The sequence below is a fragment of the Gavialis gangeticus genome, unplaced genomic scaffold (assembly GCF_001723915.1).
Source record: "Gavialis gangeticus isolate Ggan-Ray unplaced genomic scaffold, GavGan_comp1, whole genome shotgun sequence".
Taxonomy (NCBI): Eukaryota; Metazoa; Chordata; order Crocodylia; family Gavialidae; genus Gavialis; species Gavialis gangeticus.
This window is the reverse complement of record NW_017729031.1, coordinates 107,316,680-107,339,370: the sequence shown is the minus strand read 5'-3', so window position 1 is coordinate 107,339,370 and position 22,691 is coordinate 107,316,680. Positions and strand designations below refer to the sequence as shown.

At 44.6% G+C, this 22,691-nt stretch overlaps 1 protein-coding gene across 1 annotated transcript in view; it reads left to right on the top strand.

The window, feature by feature from the left end:
* The window catches only part of EFTUD2 (elongation factor Tu GTP binding domain containing 2), a 42,384-nt gene that overhangs the window by 13,556 nt on the left and 6,137 nt on the right, over nt 1–22,691 (top strand). The window contains exons 4-20 of the mRNA XM_019523525.1: nt 4,381–4,456; nt 5,447–5,512; nt 5,781–5,816; nt 6,788–6,878; nt 9,605–9,687; nt 10,426–10,592; nt 11,895–12,019; nt 13,902–13,965; nt 14,490–14,580; nt 15,086–15,221; nt 15,529–15,656; nt 16,769–16,962; nt 17,522–17,633; nt 19,046–19,186; nt 19,785–19,886; nt 20,980–21,062; nt 22,245–22,331. Coding sequence (XP_019379070.1) covers nt 4,381–4,456; nt 5,447–5,512; nt 5,781–5,816; nt 6,788–6,878; nt 9,605–9,687; nt 10,426–10,592; nt 11,895–12,019; nt 13,902–13,965; nt 14,490–14,580; nt 15,086–15,221; nt 15,529–15,656; nt 16,769–16,962; nt 17,522–17,633; nt 19,046–19,186; nt 19,785–19,886; nt 20,980–21,062; nt 22,245–22,331 — 1,782 coding nt within the window. The remainder of the gene's footprint in view (nt 1–4,380; nt 4,457–5,446; nt 5,513–5,780; nt 5,817–6,787; nt 6,879–9,604; nt 9,688–10,425; nt 10,593–11,894; nt 12,020–13,901; nt 13,966–14,489; nt 14,581–15,085; nt 15,222–15,528; nt 15,657–16,768; nt 16,963–17,521; nt 17,634–19,045; nt 19,187–19,784; nt 19,887–20,979; nt 21,063–22,244; nt 22,332–22,691) is intronic.

The following is a 22,691-nucleotide window of genomic DNA, read 5'->3' as shown; positions in this document are numbered from 1 at the left end:
CAAGATGCCTGCAGGGTCTCATTCACTGCCCTGGCTGGGCAGCACCTGCCCCTGCCCCATTCCACTCCATCCCTTACCATGGGGAGTTCTGATCTGCCCCACCACCCCACCTCTCTTTCCTTCCCCCACACAGACTTACTGGCCAGATGCTGCTCTCTACACTGCCGGACTGCATTCCTGTAAATCATCTATCGGATCAGTATCATCGGCCATCAGTATCAGCCAAAAACATCTTTATTGGTTCACCCCTAGTAAATACAGGGGGAATGTAGCTTCTGCTTGAAATTTGTTAGTTATGCATCTAAGAATTACGCTGGGTGCTTCTACGCATCACCCTGTGACAATGTAGCAATGTTCTATGTCGCCATATGGCGTGCTATGGCAACATAGCAATCATGCAGGTGTACATGTGATCACTAGCTACGTTAATGTAGCGGGGAAACTTAAGTATGTGACGTAACAGGGAAATTTAACAGCTCATACAGGAGGTTACCGCGCTACATTTCAGTACTTCCTTAAGGAAGTACGATGCAGTAAAGCACTAAAGCACGATGCAGTAACAACGTCGCTGTATGGTGATATGTAGACGCGCCCACTGATGCTTTTAGCTATCACCCTGGGCTCTCAAAGTCAGCTGCTTATCCATCACGATCCCCCAGTCACCGTTTCCCAGGACAGAGTTCACCAGACGGCCTGTACCCTTTGTTCCTAGATGTCTGTAACTTTGCATTGGCTGTATTAAACAAATATTGTTTCTTTGAGCCCAGCATGTCAGGAGCTCAGATTGCCCTGAATCAGTGACCTGTCCACTTCGTTACTTGCCCCTCCCCAAATCCTTTTGTCATCTGTAAATTTTTACAAGAATAATTTTATATTTTCTTCCTGCTCATAGATACAAGTCTTACATATGGCATGGACACACGTAACACTTGGCATGGTTTAAGTGTGGTTTAAACCTGTTAAACCATTCGAGGCAGATTTAAACAGGCTTAAAAGTGTACTTGGAAAATAAAGTGCTATTTTAAACCAATTCACTGTGAACTAGTTCGGTGTTATGTGTGGACACCAGGCATTCGGTGACATGGATTTGGTCAGTCCTCAAGGTGTCTCATGCGGCATTGTTCCTCACCCTCTCCTGTCTACCACTGCTGCATGTGGCAGCTCTGGTACACTACCAGATCTCTACTGCCCCTTTTTACCTTTTTTCCCCATGCAACTTAAGCATGCGTTTCTGTGCAGGATGCATGGCTTTGAATTCTTGATTCAGTCCATGACATGCTATTTCTGCTGTTCCTGCTTTTCCATCTCCTTATAAGGTTTCAGAGTACTGAGATCCTTGCAGCAGACTTCCTCCATTTGGGGCAGTCCGGGGTGATTGTCTCCCACAAGTTGATGTTGATGTTGCATTTTTTCAAGTTGGTCTTGACAACATTCTTGAAGTGCTTTTTCTGTCCTCTTGAGCACATGCCTTGGCTGAGCTGGGAGAATAAAACTTGTTTCAGGAGTCTGGAGGCAGACATCTGGCTGATGTGGCTGGCCCAGCAAACCTGATGTCAAATGACCATTGCCTTGATGCTTGTGGTGTTTGCTTGTGAAAAGATGCTAATGTTGAGGCGTCTGTTTTCCACTGGATTCAAAGGATCTTCTGCAGGCAGCGTTGACTATACTTTTCCAACAAATTGAAATGTCTCCTGTACATTGTCCACATCCTCAGCTCTGTACAGTAAGGTAGGGATCACAGCTGCTTCAGAAACCATGACTTGGTTTCAGATCTGATGTTGTGATCTTGAAACACCCATTTCCTCAGGCATCCAAAGGCTGCACTTGCACATTTGATGCAATGTTGGATTTCTTCATCAAGGTCAGCATTCTGTGAGAGATGGCTTCAGAGTTATAGGAAGTACTCAGTGTTCTCCAGAGTTTCACTGTGGATCTGAATCGGTGGAGCTGGGGACTACTCATTAAGAGCTTGTTGATGGAGGACCTTAGTCTTCTGAATGTTAAGCATCAATCCCATTTTCCCATATGCCTTGGTAAAGACGTTGACAATTGCCTGAAGGTCTGCTTCTGAATTGAGCACGCACTACAGCATCATCAGCGTACTGGAACTTGGTAATTGGGGTCGGGGTGATTTTGGTTTTGACTTGGAGTCAGCTGAGATTAAACAACTTACCATCCTTCAGTAGCTTAGCTCCACTCCGACTGGAAGCTTGTTTGTGGTCAGATGTAGCATCGCAGTAAGGAATATCAAAAAGAGTGTTGGAACGATGACGTAGCCTTGCTCAACTCCTGTCTTAACCTCGAAGGGATCTGTGATAGATCCATTAGTGAGAACCGCTACTCACATACCATCACAGAGGCAGCAAAGAATGTTGACGAATTGCAGTGGGCATCCATACTTTGGAAGGATCCTCCACAGCACTTCTCAACTGACAGAGTCGAAGGCTGTCATGAGGTCAAAGAAAGCCATGTAGAGAGGTTTATGTTGTTCTTGGCATTTTTCCTACAGCCGGTGAGGAGTGAAGACCATGTCAGTTGTGCCACTTGATGTCCAAAACCCACACAGATTCCAGGAGGAGCTTTTCAGCAAGTGGAAGGAGACAGTTCAGGAGGTTTCTTGCAGTGATCTTTCCTGTGGTGGACATCAAGGCGAACCTCTGTAATTTCCACATGCAGACTTATCTCCTTTCTTGAAGATTGTTACAATCATGGTATCCCTGAGGTCATTCGGGATTTCCTCCTCATTCCAAATCCTTAAGATGAGGGCATGGAACTGTGATGTAAGCTCCTCTCCCCCCTGCTTGAAGATTTTAGTGGGGATTCCATCAACTCCAGATGTCTTGTCATTCTTCATCTGTTTGATGGCTTTCCTTACCTCGTCAAGGGCTGGAGGGATTCTGAGATCATCTCTGACTGGGTATTGCAGGATGGAGTCGAGGGCACTCTTATCAACAACAGTCTTGATTGAGAAGGTTTCAAAATGCTCCTTCCAGCAGGCATTGATGGCTCTCCTTTCCTTGATCAGGTTTCCTCCATCTTTAGGTGTCAAGGGGGTTAATCCCTGAGTACTCGGATTATAGATTGCTTTCTGTGACGTTGAAAAAACCACACACATTGTGGATGTCAGTAAGATGTTGAATCTTCTTTGCCTTGTCTCACTATCTGTTCTTCATATCGTGGGGCCTCCTGTGGACCTCTGCCTTGGCTTTTTGGTGATTCAGTTTCTTTTGCTTAGAGTTGGTGTCGTTCTGCCAAGCACAAAAGGCCTTGCACTTACAGCTGATCAGCTCTTGGATCTCCTGGTCATTCTCATCAAACCAGTCTTGATGTTTCCTGATAGAGAATTCAAGTGTCTCTTCGCAGGTGCTGATAGTGGTGGATTTGAAGGTACCCCAAGCACTGTCGACATTCATCCCTTGTTGATTGAAATTCACCAGTTTTTCATTGAGGCACTAGTGCAAGAGGTCTTGCTTGTTTGGGTCCTTGAGTCCTTCAACTCTATATGATGATACCCAGTCAAATGGCTTATAGAATTAAGCAAAATATTATGCCTATATTATTATCTTTATCAATTGAACTCTTAATCTTGTAAACAAATGATTCTGTGACTAGACTTATGTTCCATATACCTGTGTTGATTGGAATCAGTTATGTAATCCTCTTTTAATTATTTGGTCATCAAACTTTGTATCAGCTATTCCATTATTTTTCTGAGGGCTGATGTTAGGCTGTCAGGTCTATAATTACTGAGGTAAACTTGTTTACTGTTTTAAAATATTGGCACCACTTTAGTTTTCTTCCTGTCCTTGAGAGCTTCCCCATTAAGATTTACTAAAAGTAGTTTTAATTGTCCAGAGCACTCCTGCTCTTTTAAAACTGTTGGATGTAATTTATTCACAACTGCTGATTTAAAAATAACTAATTTCAGTAGCAGCTATTGCTGAGTGAAAAGGTTATCATTGTCATGTGCTATAAATATGCAACAGGGAAACAGACTAATTTGAAATACTTATTGAGCAATTAGTTTTCCTTCCTTTTTGACAATTCTGCCTTGCCCATCTCCTCGTAGTAAATATAGTTGGTCCAGTCTGTGTGTCTCAGTTTCCCTGTTCTTAAAGTGAGATGATTTTCCTGCCCAGCAGGGAGCTGGAAGAAGGAAAAAATGTTGCAGCACTTACTGGAACTGCCTCTCCCTTCGTGAGATTGGCCTTAGCCTAGGCAGTCCTGCATTTGGGACAGTAGCTGGCTGTCCTGTTGAGGAACCTTTCAAGTCAGGGACATAGGGTGAAAGGTACAACTAAAGTATCAGCTGCTACTGGGGCATCTGGTAATATGGGCAGAATGGAAGCAGCTAACTCTTTTTGTTTCTTGTTTCTTCAGTTTCCTGGCAGATCTGATGGACAACTCGGAGCTGATTCGCAATGTGACTTTGTGTGGGCACCTCCACCATGGCAAGGTAAACCAAAGCTGAGTCTCTGCCTGACAGAAGCTGGAGCAGTTTCTATGTTAATGAATCAGCTACTTTTTATTGGAAGGATGACAGCTGTCTTTTACTGTAACACTTTTTGCTAAGAGTGCCTATTTATCCAGCTCACTACCTCACAGTAATTAGCAAGCAAGCCTCAGTCAGTCTTCCATTGGTGAAGCTAGTAAACCAGAAACCAATTTCCATGTTAATCTTTTTGTTTTCCAGCTGATGTTTGCTGGTACATAACCCTTTGGGTTAAGGAGGGAAGTGTACATCCATCAGCTTTGAAAGTGTTTGGAAGCACTTATCAATAAGGGCCCAGATTAACTTAGTGAAAGGAGGAGAGAGTCCCATTACCATCACCACCTTAAAGTTTTGTCCACAAGCGTGCCTGTTCCCCCACCCCTACCCCGCCCCCACAATTCTTATTCTGCTGCGGGAGGGGATTAGCTATGAAAGTCTCCCTCTCCTCCCACCACCCCTCTTCTCTTTCTAACACACCCATTTCAGCTTTCTCCTCATCCTAACTTAAAAAAAATCCACAGATGTAGCCAGCAAAGCTGAAGCACTGCTACACCATGTGCTTGTACATTGTATCCCCAGCCCATATGCTCCACCTTTTGTGTACTTTATTTTGGAGCCTGCTGGAGCTCATATTCTCTTACCTATGAATGTGAATTAACCACCAAAGGAGGGGGCCCCATTCTGATTCTGTCTTTTTGTGGCACAGTCATCTGTCAGCTTCTTACCTTAATGCTCTCACACTTGTAGTTTCTTGAGGGAGAAACTTGCAGAGAGATACTATTTGCTAACATGCAGCTAGCTTTGTACCTTTTGGTCCAGATCAATGGAAATAGTATCCCACCAGTTCCGTTCCATGCTGCTTCAGGTAGAGGTACAAGATATTAAATGGTACATCTGTCTTTGGTTTTTAAACATAAGGTCACTTTGCTTTCTTCTGCTTTCTATGACTTTCAGACTTGTTTTGTGGATTGCTTGATAGAGCAGACGCACCCAGAAATAAGGAAGCGCTATGATCAGGATGTAAGTGTATTTTCAGTTTGTTCTAAGCCTTTTTTGTGATAAGCATGAATACCACCTCTGCCCTATGTGGACAAAGAGATCACTGCATAGAGGTTAGAGGGGGCTGTGGTAGTTAGACAGACATTTGGGTTTTATTTCTACTCTTCTCATTTACTTGCTGTGTTAATCACATGTCAGCAGTCATCATTTTGTGCCTCAGACTTCAATATATTTAGTTTAAATGTCCTGTTTAGTGATCTGTCCTGAGGATTGTGCTCTCTTTTTGCAGCTTTGCTACACTGATATACTGTTCACCGAGCAAGAGGTAAGTCCTCCTTGTAAAATGGGCAGTTATTATGACAAGTTGCCTTCTGCCTACAGAAAGTCATGGAGGAGAAGAAAAAGCTCTGGATCATGTTTTATAATATTTCCCTTCAAGAACTGCATTTTCTCCAGTGGGAAGAAAGTTGATTCACGTTCTGCACTGAGTAGTAAACCAGCAATCTTATTACATCAGGCAGCAATTAGCAGATCAAGCCGAACTTTCATTTCATATTCCATATCCCCAATCTCTGCCTAAAGCTTTAATGGGTACATTGTATTGAATTAAACTTGGCAACAGTTATTAAGTTAACTTATAGTTGTCCAGTTTATCTTAGTGGATATGTGGGGTCACTCTGGAAAAGGAAGGAGTTAATGGTCTCATTCACTGTTCTGGTAGGTGAGGAAAATTCTGAGATCAAAATAAATTAGATCAGAATAAATGGATTTGGTTTCCTGAATCTGGATCTTCACCTGGGTTTTCTCGTTATATGTAGAAGACCATTTAATTTGTCCTACAGACTAAATGCTGTTGCAGGGTCATGCCAGAGATGCTTCTGTCAATTCTTTCTCTCCCTATCTCCTCACCGTTTCTTTAGGCTGGGTATAATCAGTTCTCATGCTTCTGGGTGTAACCTGGTAGCAAGAGGAGCAGAAAGATTTTGTTCTTCCATATGCGACATAGGATAATTAGCACTGTTCTGAGCAGGTTTCACCTTCCTCAACTGAGCTAGGTATTAGTTGCTGCTAGGCAGGGGTGGATGCATCAACAACTTAGTCCAGTCGGATCGAAGGTGGGAGAAACTTGGCTGATTTGTAACAGTGGTGCAAGCCTGTCAGGCAGGAACTGGGAAACTGGGCTGGCTGGGTAACTTTCTATTGTCCTACTTCTCTGATTAATTCTTTGGGTGCTTGCTGCATTATTATCCTGCTCAGTAACATTTTTTCTTCTACAATTGCTTTCCTTTTTTTCAGAGGGGTGTTGGAATCAAGAGTACTCCAGTGACTATCGTTTTACCAGACACCAAAGGGAAATCTTTTCTCTTCAACGTTATGGATACTCCTGGTGCGTTGAGCTCATTCAGGCACTAACAAACTTAGGACCTTAAAAATGAAACGATTGAATAACAGTTTGGCAGACCAGGTTCTGCCCATGTCCTTAGACCAACACGGCTACAACCTATACCCCTAAATAACAGTTATACACTCTTAAGGCATTTATGCACATACTTTTTTTCCTGCAACGTGCTGCTTCAGAGATCTGCTGCTTTGGACCAGATTACTCGAGTCTGCTCTACATGCAAGCTGAGGCAAACTATGCTGTGGCACGTGCAGTTGTATAAGTGGCAAAATGTGTCAGCACACAGAAAATGGCGGTGGTGCACTTTTGAACTAAAGCACCTCTGAGGTGCTTAAGAGAGTCGAGTCTAGAGGAGAGCCACGCGCATGGTAAGAGGTCAGTAAAACCGACCTTACGATGAGAGGCTGAGAGAGATGGGACTCTTCCGCCTGGAAAAGTGCAGGCTCGGGTGATCTGGTGGCCACCTATAAGTTTATCAGGGTGCTCATCAGGATCTGGGGGAACATCTGTTCACCAGAACGCCCCACGGGAAGACAAGATCGAAAGGTCACAAACTCTTCCATGACTGTTTCAGGCTGGACGTAACGAAGAACTTCTTTATTACAAACCTTGGGGGCTCAGACAGTAGACTGCTGCCGGAGGTAGTTCAGGCAGCTACCTTGAACGCCTTCAAGAGGCATTTGGAAGTCTATCTTGCTGGCATCCTATGACCCCTGCTGACTTCTTGTCCTTTGGGCAGGGGCCTGGACTCGATGATCTTCCGAGGTCCCTTCCAGCCCTAATGTCTATGAAATCTATGAAGTCAAAGTGCACAGCTGCCATTTTCTCAGCACTGACATGCATTTTGCCATTTGTACAACTGCAAGCATTGTAGCACCAGGCTCTTTTACGTGTAAACATGCCCTTAGCTTCTTACTGAACAATGTCTATGAAATGAATAATGTATTAGAAAGATGATTAAAGGAGAGGATTTGGGGAAGGAGTATATGGACTTTTGCAACAAACCAGTTTACATTTTTTCTTTGAAAAAAGAAATCCCTGTCTCAATCTCTCAAATTAGTTGCTGTGTTTTAGACTTTTCAGAGTAATATGCTTTTTATAAAGCTTCCCTTTAAAGATGAGTTTGTGGGTTTTCATGTTTGTTCCTGGGGATTCTGTCTAGCCTTGACATTTGAGCTTAGTTCTGGGTTCCTTCCACCTCTGAAATCATTTCCAGCCTCAGGGATTCAGCAGCTGATATTTTGCTGGTACAATCTAAACCCTGCACAGTGGGCTTGTTTGGTAGCCAGGAAATTGGCTGATACCTATAGTAGTAGGTTAAACCTGCAGCCCCCTACAAGTTAATGCCTGACAGTGAAATAACCCCCATATCACTAATCCACAAACTGAGTCAGCCTGCTTGTGGTTTGAAAACCTTTCATCAATCAGCACTTGAAATCAGGCTGTAGCTACTAGAAACTATATGTTCCTTCAGCCAGGTGCTGGGTGGCAGCAGAAGACTTACTGTGGATAATAGAGGGGAGGGCTCTGCTCCCACAGGGGGAGGCTTGACTGGATAGGCACTCACAGTTCTGCTGGCAACACTTTGCTGTGTATGGCAGGGTCCGTCTAGTCTATTGCACAGACACAGGTTGTTAAATGGCTTAAATAGAGCCAAGCAATGTGCCAGTGACTGCTTGGTTTCTGCAGGGCTCCGTGTAACTGTAGCCAACCTTGATGGGACTAACAACACTGTGTCTGCCATGTTCCAGCATGTAATAATAGATTGGCTTAATTTTCTTTAAGCGCTGTTGTTATGTAGACATCAGTAGGATTTGGCGAATGGCTTGTTCCACTCCATTTACACATTGCAAAGGGCTGCACATGTTACAGTGTCTTACATCACTTTTTATTATGGTTTTGTTTCTGATGTACAAGGCAGAATATACTGCAGCTTATAGGCCCTCTGCTGGGTTGATTTCTGCAGCGATAACCAGACTGAAAGTTAGTGTATCAGATGGTTTAGCAAGTTTTGATTTTAAATTTATACAAAGCAGAGATCATCAAGATCTCCCATAATGGGGACCACATGTTTGCCATAGATTTCCCACTGTGAGAGTCAGGTTTTGAGACCTAGGTGCCTCCCATACTAAGCTCTCTTGGAAACGCAGCCCACATTGGGCAAGAAAATGGAACTTAACCCTCACTGGTCTGACCAAACCCGCACTTCCACATAGGGGTTTAATTACAAAACAAGATAAGATGCAGCACTTCACAAATGACCATGCTTGGTACACCCCAAGCAACTTGCAACCTAACACAAAGGATGGTAAAACATGAAACACCAGAAAGAAGGTTGTTGAGAGAGATTTATTGTTTCTGTGTGTCACTTCCTTAAGAGCAGAACCATGCAGCATGTCCTTTTCAGATCATTGAATTTAATTAATTGCCATCTCTTCTCAAGCATTTGCACAAAGCTAAGTCTATTAATTTAAAACAACGTTACTGTCATGCTGTAGTTTGAGAGAGCAGCCTTAGGAAGTGAGAAGGGTCCACATACACAATGCTGGCAGTAGCTTCCTTGCCAACTTAACTGATGTACCATCTTGGTGATGAATGGATAACATCTTTTTTTGCCTGCTAGAAGCTTGCAACTCAGGACATGTCAATGGGGCCACGGGACAGCTGTGAGGTGTACTCACCATGGTCTTTCATTTGGTTTTGTTTTGAAGGCCACGTGAACTTTTCTGATGAAGTTACAGCTGGCCTTCGTATTTCAGATGGAGTTGTGCTTTTCATTGATGCAGCTGAGGGGGTAAGTGTTTCCTGCGGGTGTGTTTTGGAAGCTCCTTGATCCTGACTTTACCACAAGATGAGCTCACATATTATCTGTGGTAGAACATCCTTGGAGGGGTGATCATTAGAAATGGAAGTATGTTCTAGTAATGGAGGTGGGGAGTCATGGAACCGGGGTTCTATTTCCAGGCTTGACTGGCTAAACTAGCTGTTTTTGTTCCCTGCTGCCCTCCTAAATTTGCATTCCTGCAGAACAGCTTTCTAAAGGCTGGCTTTTTTTCATACCTAAGGAATTTCTAACTATCTTTCATATCTCTCACCATTTTTAATTTCTTTTTTTGTGCCTGAGGAAGGACATGTGTGTCTGAAAGCTTGCACATAACATTTTTGCAACTATTTAGTTGGTCTAATAAAAGATATTGCCTCTGCCCAAAGACTTTGCCAGGCCTGACATGATGCGCTCTGACTGAACTAGTATTAGTCGCATATCTTCTTTTAACTCCCATTTCCCTAACTTCTAAAACTGAGATGGCTATTTAGGTTGGAATATTTGAGGAACTGCCTTTGAGGGATACCATTGGGTTAAGCCTCTGCTTCTAAAATTCAAATTATTAGCTGGTCACTGATGGCTGAGTTTAGACTTTTTCTACAGGCTGCTGGCCCTGTGAATAAGGATCACTGCTTTATCTGTCATGCCCCACATAGCACATTATCAAGGGCTTTAGTTCTTCACATTGCTACTCTTTGTTTCCCACAGGTTATGTTGAATACAGAGAGGCTGATCAAGCATGCAGTGCAGGAGAGGCTGGCAGTGACCGTGTGCATTAATAAGATAGATCGCCTGATCCTGGAACTGAAGCTTCCCCCAACTGATGCCTATTACAAACTTCGACATATTGTGGATGAGGTCAATGGCTTGATCAGGTACAGAGCTGTTTAGGGAGCAGTCATGGAGCATGCTGTCCATATACTACTTAATTCATCTTGAACATTATTCTTGGGACTCACAAGTATATGTATTTACATTTGCATGTTCTCTGTGGAATCTGTTAACACCCATAGAAAGTTTTCAGTCTGCACATGTAAATAGACATGGATTTTTTTCCATCAGAGAGGATTTAATTTTACTCCTATGTATGTGTGTTTATATTAATTGGGTGGGGCCATGTAAGCAGGTCTGACTGCTCTGTGACCAGCATCCTTAAAAGTGCTAAGAAACTCTGGGCAGTTCCTAAGAGTAAATCTGTGGGAGAGGGAAATGGGCTCAGTTTGAAACAGATATTTTGCTGTTTATCATTACTTCTGTAGAGACGCATCCTGCATGACTGCCTCTACTAGGTAAAACATTGTTCAAGCAAGCCATCCTTTCTCTGTGGGTACATCTGCACAGCAGACACAGGTGTGACTGCAGTAGTATGTAAAAATACTCATGCTACTTGTAAGTTAGCTGGCTTGGGTACCAGTAGCAGTCTAGCTGCACTAATTTACCCTATCTGGCATGTTTCCAAAATCATGAGAACATGTCATTGCATTCCATTCCTGCCCTGGTTGTCTTGCATCAGTTTCTCCCTCAGTTGTTTGACAGTTCCCCCCACCCTTATTCTCTTAAAATGTAAGGAAGTACTTATTTAAAAAAGAAATACAAAATACTTGCAGCTTTGGCTTATTTAGCTGCAGGTATTGCTGGAGGAGGGGGTTGTTTGTTTGGGTTTTTTTATGTAGGGTCAGAGTGTTGTTGTAGCCATGATGAACCAGGAAGTATACAAGAGGCAAGGATATGTTGCGATTTTTTTTTATTGAGCCAGCTGTGTAGCTGGGAGAACTGTAGAACAAACTTTGGGGCTTCATCAGGTCTAACCGATCTCTTCTTTTGGAGCCTGACTTAAGGAAGGGCATCTGATGCCCAAAAGCGTATCCAGATGGTTCAATAAAAAAATATCACAACAAATCCGTACCTTGTTTTGTTTTTAAGAATGTTGGGGCATATTAGTTACCATTGGAAGTTTGGTGCAACTAAGGTCAATGCTCACGTAGGGCTCTGTCCCTGTGTGTTAAACAAGCTGGAGCCATCTGCTGAGGGTGCGGGTAGCAGTGCAAAGTTATGTGATCTTATTTCTGACCTGCGGATATACTTGGTTACAGCATCTTCCTCTGTTCATGGCATTTAAGATCTCCTCCACTGCTCTGTAGAGTTATGCAGTATGTAACATTCTCTCTCTCTTTCAGCATGTATTCCACTGATGAGAACCTTATCCTCTCCCCTCTTCTGGGAAATGTCTGCTTTTCTAGCTCGCAGTACAGCATCTGTTTTACACTGGGATCATTTGCAAAGATTTATGCAGACACATATGGTAAGGATCAGCCAAAAACCTTTCATGTGTCAACATTGCAGGTCCTCATTATTTCGCACGGCTCTTTCAGATTAGTACAGCATTTCAGACTTCCACTGTCTTGTGCACGTATACGGCTTGCAAACCCATTCTTAAACATCTGGAGACCTGGGAGCTCAGTCTGGGCCTTTTTAACACCACCTGGCCACTTTCTAGTTGTTAAAGAAACAGGAATTCCAATAAAAAACTCTTTCTGGATATTGTTCTGCTATAGTTCCTTTACTTTGTAAACTTTTGAGTCTTTTGAAGCTTCTGTAATGGTGTATACACTGATCATGTTGAAACCTATGGCTGCTGTTTTAACTAAAAGGTGGCATGCGCAGTGCTCTTGGCATGAAAAGCAAGGGTGTTCAGAGGCAGAAGGGTTAAGCATGTCAGTATTTCTATGAATAAGCCCTGTCCTCAGGAGCCTGAGACTCAGCTGGCTGTAGACTGAAGCTTGGCCCAAGAGACTTTGCACTCTCATAGGCCTGAGATCTTTTTTAAGTAACCATGTCTCTCTTCTGGCTCTGGTTTGATTCTCCAATCCCCAGGTGCCAGCTCCAGGCAATCTGTCTTTCTTTGAAAAGCAATCTGTAAAAGAACTGCATTTTGCTTGTGGGAACAAGCCAGTTGTGCCCCCCGAGGACTTGTGAGTTTTTGTGTTAAGAATTTTCCGAGGGATGTAATTGTAGTGAAGTTAGGGCATGAGAGATGCTGCAAAGCAGCTGTCCTAGCTTTACAGTAAAATAAAGCAGCCTTGAGTGGAGCTGACACAGCAGTACCTTTATTCATGCCATCTTACATTTAGAGCAGTGGTGTTCAACCTTTTGGTCCCATAGGCTGGAGCAGCCTCATACTGCCAGTGCCACTTCCACTCAACCCAACATGCCTAATCTAGCTGTACAGACCATGGGGTTCCACACATGTCCAGAATTTGGCAGCAAGGCAGTGGCAATCAGTTCAGTCACCACTCCCCCCCACCACCACATTTTTGGATTCTTGGGAGCTCTGCAGCCAGATGACATGGCTCTGCAGGCTGGATCTGGCCCATGGGCCAGAGGCTGAGCACCCCTGGTCTAGAGGAATGAATGGGCATCTTCTGTGCATTGTAACTATCCCATGGTGCCTGGCATGAGGATTTCCCAACTTGCAGGGGCTAATTTAGCATGTGGGCAGCAGTTGTAAGGGATGTATTGACAGCCTTCCACTGGCGCCTACTATAAACTTGTACTGTTGTCTTACCACTGGTAAATCTGCTGCAACTTGAAGACTAGAATCATGTTCCAGTCTATTCTTCAAGTATTTGAGGGCAGGTATTTTGGAATAGACTGAATACAGTAGCTGACGAAAAGTAGGGAGAGAGTGGGGGGCACTGAAGTACACTTCTGACTTCAGTTTGTCATGGTTTTGGATGGAAGCTGTAAGTGCTTCTGTGCCAACTGCACTCCAGTGCTCAGGCTGAAGCGTCAAGTTTTCAGAAGGCAACATGGGTGTAAGCTGGCTGGTGAAGTGAATGAGTTTGCCAGGTCAGTTCTCGCTTCATTGACAATTTTGGTGGCACTGTGGCAGTTCTGATGGCCCCCTCAAGTAACCAGTTAACTCTTTACCCTGCCTGAGCTTGGTCAGCAGTGAAGGTCATAGAGACACCTCCCCCCATTGCCACTGGCTTCTTCCAGGTCAAGGCTGAAGTGTGAGAGAAGCTTGCTGTGCAGCCATCTGAGTTCCCATATCCAGCACTCTCAAGTGGCCCCTCCCCAGCCCTAAACTTCTTATTTAAATAGAAATACAGATCCTCCCAGTATAGAGGGGCAAAACTCCCTCTGATATCACAATAAATTGTTGTATTTCTTCCCCCTTTTAGGAGATATCAATTACCAGGAGTTTGCAAAGCGGCTTTGGGGTGACATCTACTTCAACCCCAAGACGTAAGGAGCATTTTAAATCTCTTTTGTCAAGTTCTGCTGCTATCAGTGTCTTGCTTGCTCTTTGTCCTGTAGAACCAAAGAGTGGTTGGAGGGAGCTGAGTTGAGGCCTCAGCTTTTGTTGTGAATCTGCATTGTTGTCTTGTAGAGCAAGTGCAGTATTGCTCCACTTGGTGTGGCTGTGTTGTTTTTCGTCTTTACGTGTGGAATAAGTGTATCCCCTCTGCATTATTTGTGTAACAAGGGATGTTGCTTCCTGTTCCTCTGAGGATTTGGGTATTTTGAAGGGTTGCAGGTTCAGTTCCTTTAAGGGCGCACTGTTGTCATGTGTGTTTAATAGCCAGGTGTAGAGCTCCACAACCCTTTATAGAACTAGTCAAGTCCATTTGCCTGCTCAGGAGAGAACTGGGGCAGAGAATAAGATTGTCTGGTCTCATGAGGAGCTGACATATGATACCTGTGAGGCAGCACTGCCACGTTGCACAGGACTTGCCATTCACATCTTTCCTCCTGACTCCCTCCCACAGGCGAAAATTCACTAAAAAAGCCCCAACCAGCAGTTCACAGCGCAGCTTTGTCGAGTTCGTCCTAGAGCCTCTGTACAAGATCCTGGCTCAGGTAGGTGCCTGCTCTCTCGTTTCCTTCCCTTTTTTGAAGCTCTGGATACGAGTAGCCCCAAACACTGAGGAGTTACAATCCTTCCAAACCACAAGCATTTAAGCACTGAATGCTAGATGGTTCTGCATGTCTGAAGTCCTTTTGGAAATTCAGTGATCACAGATGCCTGCATATAAGAAGGCTGAGAAGTTGGGCAGCTCCTTTCCTTCCCTTCCTGCTCCTTATTCCCAATAACATCATGCACCCAAAACTCTGCTTACCAGAATACACATTAAGTGCTTTGTTTTTAAGAAACTTCTACCACTTAGTAACGTAGAACCAGATGGTTCCCTGGCAGTTGCAAAACCAGTCTGAGCCCAGCTCTACAGAGGTAAAAAAACAATGTATTAACCTGCAGGCTGGATGTAGGTTTTATGCTATCCCAGTGATACTTTAAGAGGCATCATTGACAGCACCCAGGAGTTAGTGGCATGGAGTTGGCACAATAACTTGTATACTCTTACAGGTAGTCGGTGATGTAGACACCACACTCCCCAGGACTCTGGATGAGCTAGGCATTCATCTGACCAAGGAGGAGCTGAAACTGAACATTCGACCCCTGCTACGACTGGTCTGCAAAAAGTTCTTTGGGGAGTTCACAGGTAAGGCTCTGTAGTATGAGCCAGACATTCAGATCTGTGATGCCACAGAGGCAAGTTTGACTTTCCAAAGTGATGCTCCCAGACTGTACTTCTTGGCTGGGGCTGCCAGGAGTTTGCACTTCATTTGAACAGTCAGTATATAAACTGTACTCCGGAGAGAGCTAAGGCCATTACTTTCATTTCACTTGTGACCTTTAGAATGCATGCAGTCCTTGAAGGTGAATGCTTTGTGTGTTCAAGCAGCCTTACTTTCTGTACTTTCAGTTCATCCAAATAGCAACATTCTCACGTAACTTTGCTCTCCTAGGATTTGTGGACATGTGTGTACAGCACATTCCCTCCCCAAAGGTGGGAGCCAAGACCAAAATTGAGCACACCTACACTGGAGGCATCGACTCGGACCTGGGAGAGGCCATGAGCGAGTGTGACCCTGATGTAAGGAAGCTTTTGTGCTCCTCTCTAAATCTTCCATAGCACAGCTCTAGCAAATATCATCCTCACCACAGTGAGAGGCTTCTGCACAGATTTGACTTGCAGCATTTCAAAATTTCTCATCCGGTACTGAGACAAATCTCTCCACTTGGAGAAATGTTAGCAGCCTGCCAGGGCAGCCCGAGAGAGAGAGAGGGAGGGATGTGAGGAAAGGCAGAGACTAGGTCAGAACTTCACAGCTGCTGGGTATTGCAGTGTAGTGATTAGTTGTTCATGTCCTTGTGCTGATCTCTTTTGCTATTTTCAGTGAAGGCTGATTCTCTCACAAAATTCTTAACTGGAAAAGCTGGCTGGAACTAGGTGGAATAGAATCTTGCATTCATCTGCCAATGTAGCTTTGCCTGGGATGGAATTCAGCAACTGTTTGTCAGTGCCACCAAAGCTAGACAGCTGTTTAGAAGGGGAAATGAAGAACTGAGTTCTGAATAGCAAAGCAGTGGTCACCTTAAACTGCTGAAAGGGATAGTACCTCATCCGATTCGATTTGTATTTGAAATACAATTTCCCTGGTAGGATTTTATGAAGGCACATATGGTCATGAGATCTTCCACAAGTGTGTACAACCTGGCTTCTGTCTGAAAGATGGGACCTCCAACAGCCCTGGCTGGCTTGCAGTGGACAGGGGCTTAGGTTTCTTGCTGAATTGGCAGGTCAGCAGGTCACTCCTATCTCTTCAACCTCACCTTCAAGGTATTCTGTCCAGGTAGGGGTAGCCTTCTCCAAATTGTTTCACTTGCAGTCCCATCAGACATTGCACCATGAACTAAGCCAGCTACTGGCTACATTGGTAGTGCCACGTAGGGATGGCAACTGCTAGACTTGGTTTTCACTTGAGAGACATCATGCCATTAGCACAGGCAGGAGGATTCATAATTCCAAGTAGTGAAGCAAACTAAGGATCCAAAAAACGTTTCTTGTGACTTCCAGCCTGAGTTCCAGGAACAAATCCCAATTATTGCATTCACAATGATTCCTCTAGGTCTGATCTCTGCTTCGGGAGTGTATGCATATCTTGGAATTGACTTATTTTGCTTTCTTCTTTTTTTGGGAGAAAGGGTCCATTAATGTGTCACACCACAAAAATGTACAGCACGGATGATGGGGTGCAGTTCCATGCCTTTGGCAGGGTGCTGAGTGGGACCATCCATGCAGGGCAGCCTGTCAAGGTCCTTGGAGAAAACTACACCCTGGAGGACGAGGAGGATTCCCAGATCTGCACTGTGGGGCGCCTCTGGATTTCGGTTGCAAGGTATGGTGGTGTCAGTGGAGAGTTTGAGACTCTCAGGTATGTTCCTCTGGAAGAAAAATTACAGATAATCGTTATCTTACACTTCAATGAGAGGAAGGAAACTCAAGAGCTGAGGGAGTGATTTACTGCTAGTATGTGGCCCCTTGTCTGACAGTTAAGACTGAGATTTAGCTGTAACCCTATCCCAAGACTTGTGTGAGCAAACGGAACAGTGATGTATAGAGGAGAGAGAAAGAAAAACAGTTTATATAGGTGTTATCTCATTACATTATCTTGCCCTTAGACGTAAATTAAACACCAGGTGTTCCTGTCATCATTGTACTGTCTGCATCTCTCAGTGAAAGAGAGGTTTGAATGGGTGCAGGGCATCAACTCTAGTTGGCAGAGCTGTGGTTTCCAGGCACTGGACTGCTTGGAGAAAAGTTCAGACATCTTTGTGTGAAAACTGAGGTATGAGGGGTCTGTGATTTCAGAAAAGTGAAGGATTGTGTCAAGTAGCACCATGAAGGACCTCACAGCACTGATTGTACTCAGTACACTCTCATTTTGTGTATTGTAGGTACCACATAGAGGTGAACCGGGTACCTGCTGGCAACTGGGTACTGATTGAAGGAGTGGACCAGCCCATTGTGAAGACTGCAACCATCACAGAACCCAGAGGCAATGAGGAGGTACTGTGTGAGACAGCATTGCTCCTAGTTGCTTGCAGAGTGATAGCCCCAGAGAGTGATAGTTGATGGAACCAAGTCAACATGGCACATGGTAACCAGCGGTGTCCCCCCGGGCTCAATACTCAGACGAGTACTCTTTAATATATTCATAAATGATCTAGATTGGGGTGTCAGAAGCGGACTAGTTAAGTTTGCAGATGACATCAAATTATGGGGAAGTGTGGTTATGCTAGAGGATAGGCTGGGAACTCAAGCTGACTTGTACAGGCTCGGAAGATAGGCGGATCAAAACCAGATGACATTCAGTATGGAGAAATGTAAGGTGCTCCACCTCAGGAGAAAAAACCCACATCATACCTGTAGGCTTGGCAGTGCTACACTCACTAGCACCACAACTGAAAGAGACTTGGGGGTCATGATTGACCACAAGATGAACATGAGCCAGTAATGCGAAGCCACAGCCAGCAAAGCAGATAAAACTCTGGCTTGCATCTACCAATGCATCTCAGGCAAGACCCAAGAAGTCATCCTCCCACTGTACTCGACCTTGGTGAGGCCGCAGCTGGAGTACTGCATCCAGTTCTGGGCTCCGCGCTTTAGAAAGGATATGGAGAAGCTTGAGAGAGTCCAGAGGAGAGCCACACGCGTGAATAGAGGTAAAGAGAGCAGGTCTTATAAGGAGAGGCTGAGAGGCATGGGACTTTTCAGCCTGGAGAAGCGATGGTTCAGGGGTGACTTTGTGGCAGCCTATAAGTATGTGAGGGGTGTGCCTCAGGAACTGGGAGAACGTCTGCTCACCAGGTGATCCCAAGGTCTAATGGTCACAAACTGCTGGAAAACTGTTTTAGACGAGACATAAGGAAAAACTTATTTACCACCTGAGTCTACCAGGTTCTGGAATAGACTTCCCCCAGAAGTGGTGCAAGCATCAATACCTTTAAGAAATGCTTGGATGCTTATCTTGCTGAGGTGATCTGACCACAACTGACTTCCTGTCCCTTGGGCAGGGGGCTGAACTCAATGATTTTGTGAGGTCCCTTCCACCCTTAATGTCTATGATATCTAGTTAGGGCAGTGCCATTGTTGTGATGGATATGACAGCTGCTCAATGACCAATGTCCTTTCAAGCACTAGTGACTTCCCTGCCCTGCCCCTACATACACAAAACCACTGCTTTCTGTTATGAGCAAGGTAGCCCCAGTAAGTGATCAGTTTTAAGGGTACTGAGAGGTGCCTGTTACTACCAGGAATGGAGGGAGGATTGAAGAAGCATTCTGCCTTGGTGGAGGCTTTTTCTCAACTGTACAGCCTCCATGATATGGTCCCACATGCTTTTTCTCACTCAAGGCTCCAACTGTAGTCAGTTTACAAAGTGGTGAGTAGGAATCTTACTATTTTGAGTTTTGTTTCAGGCTCAGATCTTTCGTCCTTTGAAGTTCAACACCACGTCTGTCATCAAAATAGCTGTGGAGCCAGTCAACCCTTCGGAGCTCCCTAAGATGTTGGATGGCCTGCGGAAAGTCAACAAAAGTTATCCGTCGCTCACCACCAAGGTGTGTGCCAGGGCAAAGCTGATCCTCATGCCCCTAGCCCTTTCGCTCCCAGGCCATGTCCCACTCTTTGGCCCACAAAAATGCTGCCAGCTTGAGCTATTTCACATGTTTAAAAATAGTTCATTATTCACTTCATCTTTTTATCTCCATATTCATGACAGTCTGCTTCCAAGCTCTTTTCTGTATTGGTTCTCAGAGGGATTAACCCAGCCAGGACACCTGTGTGATTCCTGGAGATACCTTCTGATGGAAGAAGGTGGTGAAGATACCTTTTTCCCACAATACATTTTAGCACACTCTACCAGAAGAGGCTGGGCATGGAGTTCTTCTGAGCTGGGTCATAGCCAAACGGTCCTGCACCACTTCCCAAGAAACTCAGGCTGGAGTTCTTCTTTCTCTTCTCCCTCTATTGCCTGCCAGAAGTTATCTTTGCTTACCTTGTTCATTGGACTCAGGTGTCTGGAGCTTCTACCATTTAGTTCTGTTCAAACACCTTTATTCTAAGTTGCCTTGGGCTGGAAGGGAATAGGCCAGAAGGAAAGCAGCACACTGTGTCTGTCATGGTGTAGCTTAAGTCCATCTGTTCTTCATGTTTCAGGTGGAAGAATCTGGAGAGCATGTGATCTTGGGTACAGGGGAGCTCTACTTGGACTGTGTGATGCATGATTTAAGGAAGATGTACTCAGAGATTGACATCAAAGTGAGAGAGATTTTTGTTCTTGCCATTTTTACTGAGGAAAGTTGGGAACTCTACATAAGTATGTCTGGGTGTGGAAATTGGTTGGTGAAGGGGATTTGTTGCATTTGTTGCCATTCTTTATGTCTTCAGGTTCACAAGATGTAGGGAAACTGTTTTCTAGTCAAACAGATGTTAAGGCAAATCCCTTTGCTTGGGATGCAAGTGCTAGGCAGTTTCTACCTCTGCCTTAAAGAAATACCAAGCTTCTTCCACAGTCAAATGCCAGAGCTTCTCAGTCTGGTTGATTTCACAGTCTAATTTTGTTGATTTCACAGCATTTACCCTTGAAGTTGAAAACCTGAAGTGTAGACCTGGTTTTTAATTGTTCTATGTACTTTAGACTCATGATTAGTAAATTCAGAGCTATTGTCTACAATCTGCTCTTCTAGCAGGTTCTTGCTACTTGCCAAACTAAATCCATTTCATCTCACTGGTTCAGTCACTATTTGGGTAAAGAAATCTATTGGCCATAGAGACAGACATGCAGCTGGGGCTACACTTGTTCCACTGGCAGCCACCAGGGTTGGACGATTGAGAGAAACTACTATAAACTTCTCTTCATGATATACACATGGGTTAAAGACATTGAGAGCTGGCTGTCCATGCAACATTGCAATGGCTGAGCCCTGTAGAGCAGAACCACTTCAATACAGTAGAAAAACTCAATCAGAAATGGTAATTCCTAGAAATAACTTCTGATGGATTGTACATCAGTGACCACTTCCAACTCAACATTCCAATCCTCGTGCCTTTGGGGAGGAGAAGGAGGTATGTGAATCGAGGTATTTTGTGCAGAGGCAATAGATTACCATTATCAAAGAATTTGGTGGGGTTTTCTGTGGTCTGTGTTCCTGTTGTGCTGTGGAGCCTAGAGTATAAGTTATGGGCCAAAGCTACAACGTACACAATCACTAATTGAATCATTTTTTGTCTTGATGATCTCAGGAGTTGCTAGTAACTATCAGAGGTTTAAAGATTTCAAATAGTCTGAGTGTTACGGTAAAGTTGATCAATGTAAAGAAGTGACAAACCACTGGTGCTGCTGTTTTTGAAGGTTGCTGATCCAGTTGTGACATTCTGTGAGACCGTGGTGGAAACATCCTCCCTGAAGTGTTTTGCGGAGACACCCAATAAGAAGTAAGACTTGGACACCTGATAATGTGGCACTCGGGGCATTTAGTAGGGCATTTGGTGTGTCCATTAGATCAGGCATTGCAAGAGATCAGGCCTCCTTTCACTGTAGACTTAAGTATTACCAACTCCCAGCTCAGTATCCAAGGAGCCTGCTGTAATTTGTTGCTGTCTGGAAAAGCCCTGTATTTAAGTAGCTCATACTCACTGTGTAGTTCATGCCCTTATACATCAGTTGCTCTTGTTCATAACTCCAGTGTACATCTCCACTAATTTGAAAGGCATCTCCATGTCCCCTTGTGCCATCTGCTGGTGCAGACAGAAAGGGCACCTCCACAGTCTGCCCCATAACAAAGCAACTGAGAGGTTCCCACCTTCCTTTCTTTCAGTTGTAATCTTCAATTCCCAGTTCCTCTTCAGAGCATCTGTTGTCTGGAATCCCAGAGACCCAGTAATGTATTTCTGGGGTCCCAGAGGAGACAAACCCAGGAGCCTTACTCTGCCCCCAAGAGCTGCCATGCACAAGAGCACAATTCCAGCTTCTAAGCTTTTAGTAACCCATAATAGTTTTGCTGCTTTCCACAATGCAGTGGAGCCTTTCAGTCTGATGGTCCCTTTCACCTTCTGAGGTAGTGTAAGAAGAGTATTTAAAAGAAGTAAAGCCTAGGGAGAAAGAGGGACTGTTTGATGGGGTATCAAAGGGGGAGGTATAACTAAGAGGTGTATGGTGGCTTGGAAAGGAAGTGTAGGCAGAATACCAAGGAAAATTGCTGAAGGGTGAAATCTGGAAACATCAGACTGGATGGAACTTCCTTGGTTATCCCATCCAGTCCCCTGCCACCACAGGCAACTATAAACCACTCAGGGAATTCCATTAATGCATTCATCAAACTCCAGCTTGAAACTAGATTGTGGTGGGGGTTTTTTGGTCCTTTAACTTTAAATAGTTCTTCTCCCTCCAAGTTCAGCTCTGAAATGGTCTCCCCAGGGTGATAGTGGAAGTGCCTTCGCCTGGGAAACTGCATGTTCTAAGACTTAAATCTCCCTAGCCACATGCTGCACAATGTACCTGTCTCTTGGTTCCTCCCAGCCTGCTCCACTTCACTGCAGCCTTCTAAAGCTAAATCTTTTCTCTCAAAAGACTTCTATCTCTTCTACCAGCTAATAGGCATTGCTTTTTTTGCTCAGAAACAAGATCACCATGATTGCGGAGCCACTAGAGAAGGGGCTTGCTGAGGACATTGAGAATGAGGTGGTCCAGATCACATGGAACAGGTATGGCTGGTTTGAAGTATGGCTGACTTCCTCCACCCCTCTGTATGAGCTGCCCATGGCTCTGTCCTGTTTCTGCCCCACGTCTGGGGTCCCATTCAACACCTTGGCTGGGCAGTGCCCCCTGCCCCTGCATCTGCCCCACTCCCTCCCTTACCATGGGGGCCTCGATCTGACCCCCCATGACCCTTCCCTCCCCCATGCCCCTTTCCCTCCACAGACTTACCTGCAGGGCCCTGCTCTCCACATTGCCTGGCTGCATTCCTGTAAATCAGTTATCGGATCAGTATCAGTCAATATGCCTGGTGAATAATCGGCTATCAGTATCCACCAAGAAAATCTTTATCAGCGCACCCCTAATAA